The following is a 13,239-nucleotide window of genomic DNA, read 5'->3' as shown; positions in this document are numbered from 1 at the left end:
ACAAAAGATCATCAGCTGGTAATGAGTTGGGTTGAAAAGGTTCTTATTCTTCTTAAGACTCCCATTCCAATCAGTGTAGCTACACTTGACATGCAAGAAGGGAGAGCAGCCCTGCTCCGCTGGCCTTGCTCGCTAAGCTGGCCCTGTCGTCAAGATTGGTAGGAGCTGGCCTTACACACACAGCTGTGCCAGATGCCTCTACAATCTACAGGACACTATATTTAGACAGGGCCACAGGGATAATGATGAAGAAAATGAAAATTAGGGCACTCTGCCAGTTTGTCAAACGATGGGCAGCTCCACGTCCTTGTACATATCACAAAATGGCCCGATTCCCCATCTCAGGACTAGGGGGAATAATCATTGCTCCTTATTAATCATAAATATAACAAGCCTTTGGCAACCACCTGTTGTTTTTTTTTTAATAAGATTCACTAGAATTTACAATTAGAGCATTACTTAGATTTCTTTTTTTTGGTTATGATTTTAGTTTTGTTTTGTTTTGAGACAAGGCTTCACTGTGTAACCTTGGCTGGGCTAGACTCTTTTGTAGACCAGGCTGGCCTCGAACTCACAGAGATCCACCTGCCTCTCCTCCCAGAGCTCTGGGAATTACAGATGTGCATCACCGAGCCACGCCTACTTCCACTTCCTAATGGCTCAGTTGACTGCAAGCTCTGGCATCCAGAAATCTGTACCATTCATGGAGGCCAAGTACAAGTCTAAACAGTGTATGCCATTCTTTATGCCCTCTCACTGAGACGCTGCATGACTCCCCCGTATGGCTTAATGACAATGATGGTAGTGAGTTAATACACCCAGCTTTGGCCATCATGTCTATTGCTTTGGTGGCCTTTGTCTAGAACTTGGGAACAATAACTCAATAAAATACAGTTACTCAAATGTTGAAAAATACCAAAATGGTACCCTAAGCTTTCAAATAATAGATAAATTATGGAAAAAAGAATAAAAACAAAGAATGAAGAAAAACTTAAGAGCTATGGAGGTAATTTTCATGAACTCTAAGACATAAAGAGGGAGAGGTGACAGAAGTGACAGACGCCTCGGCAATAATGATGCTCATGAGCGGACGTCATTATAGAGAGCCTCTAGGAAACTCATCATCCATCCACGGATTTCATGTTATTTGTAAAGATGCTTATATCCAACTGAAATATTTGCTTTTCTAATTTATTTTTTTTAGCCTGCATTCTTTCTAGGCATGTGGAAAATACCTGCTCTGCCTCCCTTCCATACAGTTCTTTATGCTCTTGAACATGACGCTATGAGGTAGATGGACCTGTGGCCTAGCTTTTGAGGTTGTTCTTTCTACTGCCCTGTCCTCTAGGGTTTCAGCCTTATCTCTCCCGTGCAGGCCTGATTGCTAGTGCCTGTCAGACAGGTTCAGTGCATATCTGTGCCTTACCCAGGTGGCTCTCGGAGGCAAGAATCAGTGGTAGAGTATGGCTCGAGGGCCCGGCAGGCCTCAATACTGGCTGACTAGATTTTCTCACGTGACTTATTTTTGTCTCTTTAAGGTTGGAAAAGGTGTTCCGTCTCAAAGGCCCTAGTGTCCTAATACTGCCTCTATTCAAATCTTGCCTCCACACTTATTAGCCGTGTAACTGTGCTTCAAACAAAACGTCACTATGCCTCAGTTTTCCAACTTAAAAATACTAGCACAGTACTTTCGTTTTAATCATTTCAGACAATTGTAACAAAAATCACCTTAGACTAGGTGACTTGAACTAAATGTACAGTTCTCAAGGCTGAACCGCCTAAGGTGCCAACTTATTTGGTTGCTGGTGAGCACCTGCGCGTCATCATCATATCCGTTCTTCTGAAATGGTTGGCGAAGAGGAAACTCCCTTTCGCATTCTTATGTGGTTGATGTGGACTCGTGAGTGCTTCACCCTCATTCCCCAATTCAACAACGATCACCTCGCAAAGATTCCATTTCAAAATACCATCACGATAGGACCCGGGGCCTCGCAGCTCGTAAAGTGATACGTTGCGATGCTAGTCTATAAGGTAATGATATTAGCAAGTGTGCTCTTGCGAAGTGACAAGGTGATGAGGGCGGCCCGCCCTTCTGCTTGAGACTGTACTCTTTGAAATATACCCTGGGAGCGCACTATGCCTTTCTGCTATATGGGGCCATGGCAAGAAGATGCCCGTATATGAAGAGTGAGGCGCTACCACATATGGAGTCTACACTCAGCTTCAGCTTCCAACCAGAGCTGTTAAGCATGCATTTCTATTGTTTATAAGATACCGGTTACGGCATTTTGTTAAAGCAATTGAGTGGACTAAGACACAGTTTCAATAGAGAAGCTTAGGGAGACATAACCGTTGATCAAAATTCCTTTTTCTTCCTTCCTTCCTTCCTTCCTTTCTTTCTTTCTTTCTTTCTTTCTTTCTTTCTTTCTTTCTTTCTTTCATCTTCTTGGATTTTGTTGTTGCCATGTATTATAATACATATACAGTTTTACTTATATAGCGTCTCAACAAATGTTAGTTATTCTTAAAGCCATCATTAAGGCAATGGTGAAGATGAAAAATATTAAAGAATATATTCCCTAGAAAAGTGTTTCTACCAGCTGGAGAAATGAAGCAAAGATGCTCTCCTCCTGTTGTCACCAGCACCCCTCTTCCTAATAAAACTGCCCCTGCCATTCAGGTCCCAACAAAACTGGGCTCTCATTATTGGTGGGTTCCCTAGTTACACAAATCTTACCAGTTTTTTCTTTCTTTCTTTTTTTTTTTTCTTTCTTTCTTTCTTTCTTTTTTTTTTTTTGTGCTGCAAACTGTTAGAAAGTACATGGTAAGTATATATTTTTGCTAATGGCTTAATTAATTATTGACTATTTTAAAATTTTATTTATTTATTTTTAGTGTTTCTTTCTTTTTTTTTTTTAAGTAGCTTTTTCCCCCCCTAGACAGGGTCTCTCTGTGTAGTCTTGGCTGTCCTAGAACTTGCTCTGCAAACCAGCCTGGACTCAAACTCATAGAAATCTGCCTGCTTCTGCCTCCCAGCTGCTGGGATTAAAGGCGTGCACCACTACCCATCCACCCCTCTCCTGGCTGTTTTAACTATTTTTTTCTCCAACAGCAGAGAATCTGTGTAAGCTTCTTGAAGGTATGGAAAAATCAGAGGAGTTAAGACACCCACAAGCAACTGTGTGAAATTGGGGACCCCCAAGACTTCTCAGGTACTTGATAATTGAATGACAACAGGCGAGTAGCTGCTTTTCACCCATTGTAAACCACATTCGTTTTCTAGTTGTTGCTTCCTAGCCTTTTTATCGATGGAAAGCTTCAATTTAAAATAGTTTAGAATGCCTTGAGTTGGCACCTTCAGAATGACTTTCAAGTTCACAACATTTTAATCTTGTTTTTTTTTTTTGGTTCGTTTGTTTGTTTGTTTTCATTTTTTTCTCAGTAATAATAGAGTGGTGAAAGCTTTCCTGGATCTCAGGGTAGGCAACTAGGTGATAGATGCCAGCACTTGATCTTAGGGCCTACATTTGCATGGGTCAAAGGTCAAATGCATAAGTTCTTTGTCCTTGTCACTTCAGGAATGTAGAACCGAGTAACCTACCTGTCACCTGTAGCGGTAAGAACCAGAGGGGATGTAGTCAATAGCATATTCTCCTCACAAAAAGCAATTCACTTTCAGCCAAAATCATATTACTTTAGATTAATGATTTTAATTTGAATTTTATTGGTTTTGCAGGCTTTTGTAAAGATTAATTTGTTTTGATTTTTATGGAGCTATAAGTATAAGGAGTACATACTTGATTTTATGCTTGCACATATTTAAGTCACATAATAAAACTGATTTAGGCCAAACGGAGGGGGGTATGAGAGTATTTGTCCTTAATAGCGCTCCACGTTGTGCAGTTCTCCAGTTTGAGACATCAGTTCAGATGTCGCTCTCCTGCATTGGCTTTCCTGGCTTAGGGCAGTGAAGGAAACATGTACAAATGACAGCCAAGATCACTTGGGAAGCCTTTGTTTTATCTCAGCCCCTGGACCTGCTGCTGTAAGTCTACCCACCTACCTTGAGTTCCTGAGTTGTGTTCTCAAGACCGTACAGGATTTTATATGGAGCAGGCAGTGGGCCGGTGAGGTTGATGGTCATGACCATCTGCTCCAGACGAGCCAGGTCACCAAGAAGAAGGCCTGTGCATTCATCTCCGCAGACTGTGAAAGGAGAATGACAAAGAACATTGGCTCACACTGAACACCTCAGCCAGATGTTCAGATTTCAGCCACCTAACAGTTTACGGTCCAAGCACAGTTCTATGAAAGGTGACAGGATGCATCTCAGATGATTAATCGTTATCACAGTGCCACAGCTGAAGAAAGACAAGAACGACAGAAGAGGAAGTGACGTCTGTCACCCAGGACCCAAAAGACAGAGGATGACCTAAGTAGAGAGACCAAGCGAGAAGAGCAAACTGAGTTTGCGCGGGGAGAGGGGGAGGCATACTGCAGAACTAGCAAAGGAAAGGCAAGACACAGAAAGAAAATCTGTGAGGACACTGCGTTAGAGAGCTCACTGTATCCAAGCATGCTCCGCCTGCATAACATCTGTAGCGATTTCTTCTGCAAAGGCTTCACGGACTATGAAAAGGCATATCAGTACTATCTTGAAATAGAGTAAAAAGATTTTGTATGTGTTTGCATGTGTGTGCATGTATGTAGAGGTGCAGGTGTACATGTGAGTACTCTGTGGGCTTATGGAGGCCAGAGATCAATGTTAGATGCCTTTATTACTATCACTGGACCAGAGGTCACCATTTTGCCTAGGCTGGCTGGTCAGCAAGTGCCAGAGATGACCATGTGTTCACCTACCTGAATCTGGCTTACAGGAGCAGGCTGTCAACACTCAGAGTCTTACTTGGGTGCTGGGGAAGTGAACTTAGGTCCTCATGATCATGTGGCAAGCACCTCACTGACTGAATCCTCTCTTTACCCTTGACATTCCTGAATGAACCTTTCTTTCTGTGATGGCTTCCCTTGTTGTGACGTTTACCATGTGAGCGAGCATCTCCTTCCTTCCCAAGCATTTTCTCTCTCACAATGAGAGGCAGCTCCACAAATCTCTATCCCAATATTTGACTTCATCCAATCTTGTAAACAACTTCTTCTTCTTCTTCTTCTTCTTCTTCTTCTTCTTCTTCTTCTTCTTCTTCTTCTTCTTCTTCTTCTTCTTCTCCTCCTCCTCTGTCTCCTCCTCCTCCTTCTCCTTCTTCTTCTTCCTCTTCCCTCTCCTCCTCTTTCTTCTTCTCTTCCTCCTCCTCCTCCACCTCCTTCTGGGTTTTTCAAGACAAGGTTTCTCTTGTGTAGCCTTGGCTGTCCTGGACTTCTTTGTAGACCAGTCTGGCCTTGAACTTACCGAGATCTACCTGCCTCTGCCTTTCTGAGTGTTAGGATTACAGGAGTGTGCCAAAGCACCCAGAAATAAACAGTTCCTAAAGGTAAAGTAATGTCTCATCTTTGCACTAACTTTGTTACTATCACTCATATCTTTAATGATCAGAAAGTTGAACAATTCATAGAGGTAGACAGGGTGGTGGCAGACTGGTAGAAATGGGATTTTGTTAGTTTGTTATCAAATTAAACTTACAAGTAGCATCACAGTTTCTAAAGAGAACATATATTCATTCTTTGGAAAATGTAAAAGTTACATACTTAGTTTTGTATTTTTTGAGGCAAGGTCTTAAATAGCCCAGGCTAGACTTGAGTTTGCTATTTAACTATGAATGACTTTAAAATTCTGATCTTCTGGCTTCTACTTTGTGAATGTTGGAATTACAGATGTGAGCTGTTATGTTAGTTTACTCAATACTGGAACCCAGGGCTCTGAGAGTGCTGTGTATGTACTGCAGCAACTAAGCTGCATCTCTAGCCACACACCTTGCACGTTTTAGTTTGACATGTAAGACATGTATCTCTACATCAAGAAGCACAGAAGGCCATAATTATGCCACATACATAAACCCATGTATACAGATACAAAGTCTGTCTTCTAATCTGCTGATGAATCAAATCTTTAGCTATGTTAGAAGAGAGAAATATATATATATATAAATATATAAATATATATACATACACACATGTACACACATATATGTGTATGTATACACACACACACACATATATATATATATATATATATATATATATATATATATATATATGCACACACAGATGTATGGAAAACTGAGTTCTGGAGCACCATTGGCTCATGCCCAAGACTGGCAGCAATTCAATTAGTTCTCTAAACAGCACTCCCCTGAGCACTTAATGGAGAGAAAACCATTAACAGAAGCTTGTAAACAAAGAGAAGTAGTACAGAGAGTGATTTTTTTTGGATAGGACATCAGTTAGAGGTGAGCTGCCATATCCCTTCACAGGGATTTAACAGCCCCAGCAGGGTTTTTAATAAACCAGCTCCTTGCAGGTGGCAAGTGTAAGTGTGGTATGTCATCTGAGTTACTGTGCAAGTTCCTGACATTTTACAAGTGAGTGAACAAGAGGCTCGGGAGGCAGCGGCCGGATCATGACTCGGACTGTTCCAGCTAGAATGAAAGAGGATTTTTGCATCATGGAAACAAAGTAAGAGGAAGAAAGAACAGGGGCTTCTTCACATCCGTGGGCAATGCGAGCTTCTGTAGACCTGTCAGTATTCAGCTATTATAGAAAACACATCACTAGACATGTTGAAGTGTTGGCCTACCTAAAGATGTGAGGTTCCCGAGCATGGTTCTCCAATTCCACTGGGTTTGTGAACCACTGGGAGAGCATTGAGAGCTTCAGAGGACTAGACAACCTTTTGAGTGTCTGATTCTAGACTAATGGTATTGCATGCCTTCTGGTTCTCATCCTGAGAATGAACTTCCCTGACAAGCTGATACTCCTGGTTTGGGCATGACACTATGGGTAACAGGTGGACCAGGAGTCTTGGCATTACCCGGGAGCTAAATAGATATCCAGAGCCTTGGCCATGTCCACCCAGGATCCTACAAGTAACGGGCTGCATTTGAGAAAGATTCCATGATGAAAGTGTCCACAAGTGTCCCACACGGAAGTCTGGGCACTCATCTGGAGACTAGTGGTTCTCAATTTGGGATGCCCAACACAATCGTAGGGATTCACTGTGTGCTCTGGCCCAGGCCTTCCCCTCTCCACCTCCTGAGACTTGGGTTTAATGTGTTCATGAAAAAATTTAGCCACCAGTATTCCTAAAAGATTCCAGCGGACTCTTGTAGCCAGGGTCTTGAAAGAGTGCGCCATATGATAAATGGTGCTGATGCACAAATCCTAAAGGCGGAAATCATCTTGCTTGCTATCTCCTCGGTCTGGGACATTTCATCTTCACCCATCTGGTTCCTTTGTGCTCAGGTCAAATGTGTGACTTTCTGAGAAGGGAGACCTGATGGCTGAAAGTACTGTTAAGTGAGCTATTAAGTCATAAGCCACTCCTGTCTTCCTCATGTTTTACCAATTTAACCCTTGGGCTAATATGTTTTCTTGTGTGCTATTATGTTTTCTTGTGTATGTGTACTTACTAATTGCATCTCTTTGACTTCAAAGCAGACTCTACACATCTTTGTCACAGTGTCTAGGACACGTTACACAGTAAAACTTCAATGAATGTTTGTGCATTATTATCTTTGCCAAAGAACAGTTAGAAAATATCTTGAAAAAAGAATAGCGGGGTCAATATTTGAAGAAGGCACATGACATGATCACACACATTCACAAAAGGAAGAGAAAAGCAGGGAAGTGGGAGTTTGGAATCAGAGCGAGGACGGTGTTGGTTACACAGGAAATGTCTGGATGTGAGAATGGCAGGCCTGATAGCAAATAAAGAGCTACAGAGAGGTGTAAGGAATACAAAACAGGAGAGGAGCAAGAGTTGGAGGAAACTACGGCAGTCTGGTGACTAAAGCGGCAGAGGCTGGCTGAAGTCAAGGAAGATGGTTGTTCTTATTACCCCCCTGGGAACACGCCCAGAGAGTTTTATATCCAACTGCGGATATACTTGCTCATCTGTGTTTACTGCTTCCCAACTCACAATCGCTAAGAGATAGAATCAGCTTAGGTGTCAATCAACGGATGAATGAATAATGAAAATGTGGTATCTGTGAACACAACAGAACTGTATTCAGCTACAAAAAAAATATGAAATTATGAAAGTTGAGAAGGTGAGTGGGTGGAAGTAGAAAGACATTACAATGAATGAGAAAACCTAGGCATGGAAAAACAAACACGGTGTTTTCTCCTTCGTCTGTGGATCCAAGGTTCAATTCTCTAACTTCCACTTCCTGTACAAGCCAGAAATCTTGAGGGAGATGAGACAGTACAGTATAGGTAGCATGAAAGCCATGAGGGGAATATTGGGAACCGAAAGGTTTAAACAGGGTAAGGATGACATGGGTTATGGGGGAGGGGAAAGTTAACCAAAACGAAGCATGAAAAAGCCAATGGAAATTTACTATCTTATAACAAAACCAAAAAACAAAAAATGTATTTGAAAACTAGTGTTAGAAGGGAAATACCTTCCAACAGGGAAAAATATCTGTCTGGAAGCTACACACAGAATCGTAGCATCAGGTGTGGGATGCCTCCTCATGAGTGTTTGGTTAATGGAGACTTTAGGCTATAGAGAACTTACAGAGTTCTCCAGAGCAATGTAGGCTCCTGTCATTCTTCTTGGACACCTTCCAGAACCAGACGCTAAGAGTCTATTGCTGGAGACAAGACACACAGTAGCTGCATGAGAAGACTTGGAACTGAGTTGGCCACTCCCTCCCTCCCTGCTGACTGAGCTTTCATAGTGCATCAAGGTCCTATGGAGACAGTCAGTGGGGAAAAGACCCTTGTAGTGTTACATAGCTTTGAATGCCCACTCCACAGGAGAGAATCCATATCTGTTACTATAAACGTACTTAGAACCCTATGGTAAAAGAAGTCTTATTCCTTCTCAAGTCTTTGATGGAGTTGAAAACCAGGTAGCTCAGTTTTACAATAAAGATTAGTTGTTTAGGGGTTAAGATGCTTTTAGGTCTAGATAGATGTTTTAAGTTGATAATGACAAGATGTGGTGGAGAGTGATTTACATTCAGAATTTTAGATGCACCAAGATCGAAAAGATGTTTTCTTCAAGGCTGCCAAATACAAATAGCCAAAACACTAAGAATGTAACATTTATATAATTCCTGATTGTCTCATGATTCTTCTTGCTATAGGTAGTTTAGTGTATATATGTGTAATAATACAAATGTGTATGTAAAAATATTTAAAAAATGAGCCGGGCGTGGTGGCGCACGCCTCTAATCCCAGCACTCGGGAGGCAGAGGCGGGCGGATCGCTGTGAGTTCGAGGCCAGCCTGGTCTACAAAGTGAGTCCAGGACAGCCAAGGCTAACACAGAGAGACCCTGTCTCGGAAAAAAAAATTTTTTTTAAAATAAAAGAAAGTGAAAAAGAAAAAAAGTCATAGGCCCTAAGGGAGAACCAAAACTCTGTTGTTTAACTAAACTGACATAGCTTTGAACCACCTTGTAAATGTATTTATGCCCATAGACAATTGCCAATCTCAGCTGTAATCAAAAGCCTATGTTCCCAGTGAACTATGGTAAATGTTCAGACTTGGCTGTTAAAGATGCTGAGAAGTAGCAATTGAGAGTTCAGGTCTGAGTAAGACAACAACTTACTGCACCCCTCCTCTGGTCAGAGAACATGAACGCATAAAGAGCGCAAGAGGCAGAAGACAGGGAGAGGGGGTGCACACACCCATCTTTAGGGCCAACGCAGCTATTGCCATCACAGACTCTCAAAGCATGTGGATGTCTGCACTGGATTTTCAAGAGATCTGGCCCCTCAACAATCAGGCATGGCAGAGCAGGGACTCAGGGGGCTCTGTCTCACACTGCTGAGCTAGTTCCTCCTGATAAGCTTGGGGAAGGGAGGAGGCCTGCTTTCAGGGGAGCACCCCCTGGTGATCCCACCAGGCTTGATCCTCTCAAGCCAAAGGTCACAAACAGAAAACCAACCCAAAAGTCTTAAACCCACAAAAGGACTGTAAGGAAGGAGGGAGTTTAAAAGGTTTGGGGGAGTTAGGAGGGGGCTTGGGGAGGGAGTGATCAAACTGTATTATATAGAATATAAAGGCATGAAAGTGTCAAATAACTTGGTTAATAAGAGTTCTTTTTTTTTTTTTTTTTTTTTTTTTAACTAAACTTCTTCTGGTCCCAATGAGTACATGGAAGTACTGTTATTTACTGGTGACCAGAAGAAGGTTACTGTATTGGAGGAAGTACTGGGGCAAAAAGCAGGCAAGAGGGACTGGGAGAGAACACTTAGTGTATGGACTCAGATGTTCACTTCCTGGTGGACTGAACAGAGCAACGACTTCTTTGTCTTTACTACCATAAAGAGACAAGTCTTTCTCTCAATTTTGGATTGGCTTTGCAGTATATTCTGATCCACGGAATGTGACAAGAGACTACGTCTCTTTTTAGGCCTAGGTCTCAGCCTCAAGAATTCAAAGATTTTCCGTTCACACCTTTGACCTCTGTTGCCTAGGGTACAATCCCAGGTTAGCCTCATTAAGAGACAGGCAGCGTGTGAGAGGGAGGGGCTGGCCCTCACTACCACCAGCTGGGACCCCAGCATGTAATTAAGAGAAAAGCAATCTTTGCCCACTATTTGGAGTTATAGTTTGGAATTTGGATTTACACTAGGGACTTTTAAGTCTCAATAAGTTTAAAAAAAAAAAAGGATCTGTAACAATTTTAAATATTATTAAGTCTTAATATTTCCCAGTTCAGTGGGAAAGCACTTCTTCCCTACCCCACATTGGTCTTGGATTCTATTCCTAGAACATGCTTTCTCCGACATGCACCCCCACATGCACAGATGCAGTATACACACACACACACACACACACACACACACACACACACACACACCTGTGAAAAAACACGATGATCCCTTTCCTGTTGAGCTGAGTTCCATTCCATTACGATGAAGTTGAATTTTTTTTAAAAAAGATTTATTTATTGTGTATATAGTATTCTGCCTGCATGCACACCTGTACACCAGAAGAAGGCACTAGATTTTGCTGTAGATGGTTGTGGGCCACCATGTGGTTGCTGGGAATTGAACTCAGGACCTTTAGAAGGACAGACTAGTGCTCTTAACCTCTGAGCCATCTCTCCAGCTCTAAATTTTTGAAAGCTGTTTTCAGAATGTAAGTAGTAACGATTTTTTTTTTAATGTCTCAGAAGGCATTTAATGTCTGTCTCACTGTGCTTTTTAGGGTTATTTATTCACCAGGAATCCTTCGGTTGTCCTTTCTCTAATTTATTTACTTCAGTATAACTTATCTATTTCCAAGAATAAACTGGACTAGAATAAAGTGTTTATTATAACATTGCTGAAGGATCCGTACTGGATGGTTCCTGAAATTTTCCTTCGGTTGTCCTTTCTCTAATTTATTTACTTTGGTATAACTTACCTATTTCCAAGAATAAACTGCACTAGATTGTTTATTGTAACATTGCCACAGGATCCTTATTGGATGGTTCCTGAAGTTTTCAGGAGAATGATCAACAGGTGTTTTGTTTTGTTTTCATTTATTTCATACAGGAAGAACTCGAGGACCAGAATGCAGAAGTAGGTCTGATATTCTGGTATGCACCACAGAACACATTGCTGGGCCAAGAGGCACAGTGAAGACTGAGCTTCTTCTGTGTACTCTGCCTCCACCCAACTGTTTTGGTTCCTCTTCAGTTATTGGAATGAAAATGTACTTAGTTGCCTCTCTGAGAACTCATCCACGCCGTTTGATGCGTCTGAGTCCAAGGGTCTACTATTATGTCCTATATTATGGTCTCTGTATTTGCTTCTGAGGGATCAAAGTGAAGCAGATTTCCAGAAGTGAAAGGTAAGTTTTATAGTATGCTACAGACATCACACTTACGTTCTTCTGAATGGCTCAGAAAGACTTATGAATACAACACCCATGGGGGATTTTTTTCAAAGTTTCTCTCCGACTCACCCACGGTGTCTTAAGGTACACACGCTGGCGGGGGTTGTACCATTTTCATAATGGTTTGTCATTTTCTTCTGACACAAAATATTTTACTTATGCCACAAGCTATTTTTATTTGACCTTAAGTGTATGAAGCGTATGGCAGCAGACACTAGAGATGGCAATGCAAATGAAAAACAAATTTAATTCACTAAGATGGGAAGATCTGAGGAGCAGAGAGCGACATGGTGTATTCACATTCTATAAACAAAGGCTCTCTGACAAGACTGCTGCGTAAATTAATACCTATCTCATAATCATGACACCCGCGAATCCTCTCTCAAGCATCCTCCTAATTCAATAATACAGATAAGCTTATAAAGCGAGAGCTTGCCGAAAATGCATGAGAGTAAAAGCAAATATTTCAAGACTATGATTAGATTTTACATGACTAAATGTTTCCGAGTCTTTGCCTATAAAAGTGTCAGGATAAATTTGTGTCTAATATTAACAAATGCAGCACTAAATTCAGATCGTTATAGCTGGGCACAAGTAAGGGGCAAATCGTGCAGCCAATATTACACATCATTCTGTTAGCAATTAGTTCAAAATATTGCATTTCTACCAGAATCCCCCATGCATAGTAATTACTGGCTTACTGTCACAAAAAAATCCACAAAGTGCATTTAAACCAAAGAAACGGAAGCTGAAATGAGTACACTGAGCGCTTGGAAAAGGCCAAACCCTTTAGCCAATTTTAGGTAGAGATACATAAATTGCCTGCTCCAATCAACTGGGAATAAATGAATACAAATTCACATTTTTAACAAAAGATAAAATGTCATAATATGTATATTTTAAATTAGAAAACCTGAAAGATATTGATATATCTCTGGGTCTAGATTTTTGTTTTGTTTTGGGTTTTATTGTTGTGTGTTTGTCTATATTTTCCTTGGAACCATGAATAGGAACCTTCAAGCAGGGCATAGTTCACATTGCAGCCCATGTGTTCTAGAGGAAAAGGCACATGAATCAGGAGTTCAAAGCTAGCCAGGGATCCATGGAGAATGCTAAGCCAAGCTGAGGTAACTCTGAAATGTTAGCTTTAAAAAGCAAGATAACACAAAAGGATACATTGCACTATCAGGTTTAGGGCTTATTAAAAACAAATTTGGTAAGACTTCATCAT

At 41.3% G+C, this 13,239-nt stretch overlaps 1 protein-coding gene across 1 annotated transcript in view; it reads right to left on the bottom strand.

Annotated features, from left to right (window-relative positions):
* The window catches only part of LAMA2 (laminin subunit alpha 2), a 588,770-nt gene that overhangs the window by 132,247 nt on the left and 443,284 nt on the right, over window positions 1-13,239 (bottom strand). The window contains exon 33 of the mRNA XM_084776810.1: window positions 4,064-4,206. Within this exon, the coding sequence (XP_084632936.1) occupies window positions 4,064-4,206 (143 nt within the window). The remainder of the gene's footprint in view (window positions 1-4,063; window positions 4,207-13,239) is intronic.

This window comes from Acomys minous, assembly GCF_964271855.1.
Source record: "Acomys minous genome assembly, chromosome: 3".
NCBI lineage: Eukaryota > Metazoa > Chordata > Mammalia > Rodentia > Muridae > Acomys > Acomys minous.
The sequence above is the reverse complement of the archived record's forward strand: the minus strand, read 5'-3'. Positions and strand labels throughout refer to the sequence as shown.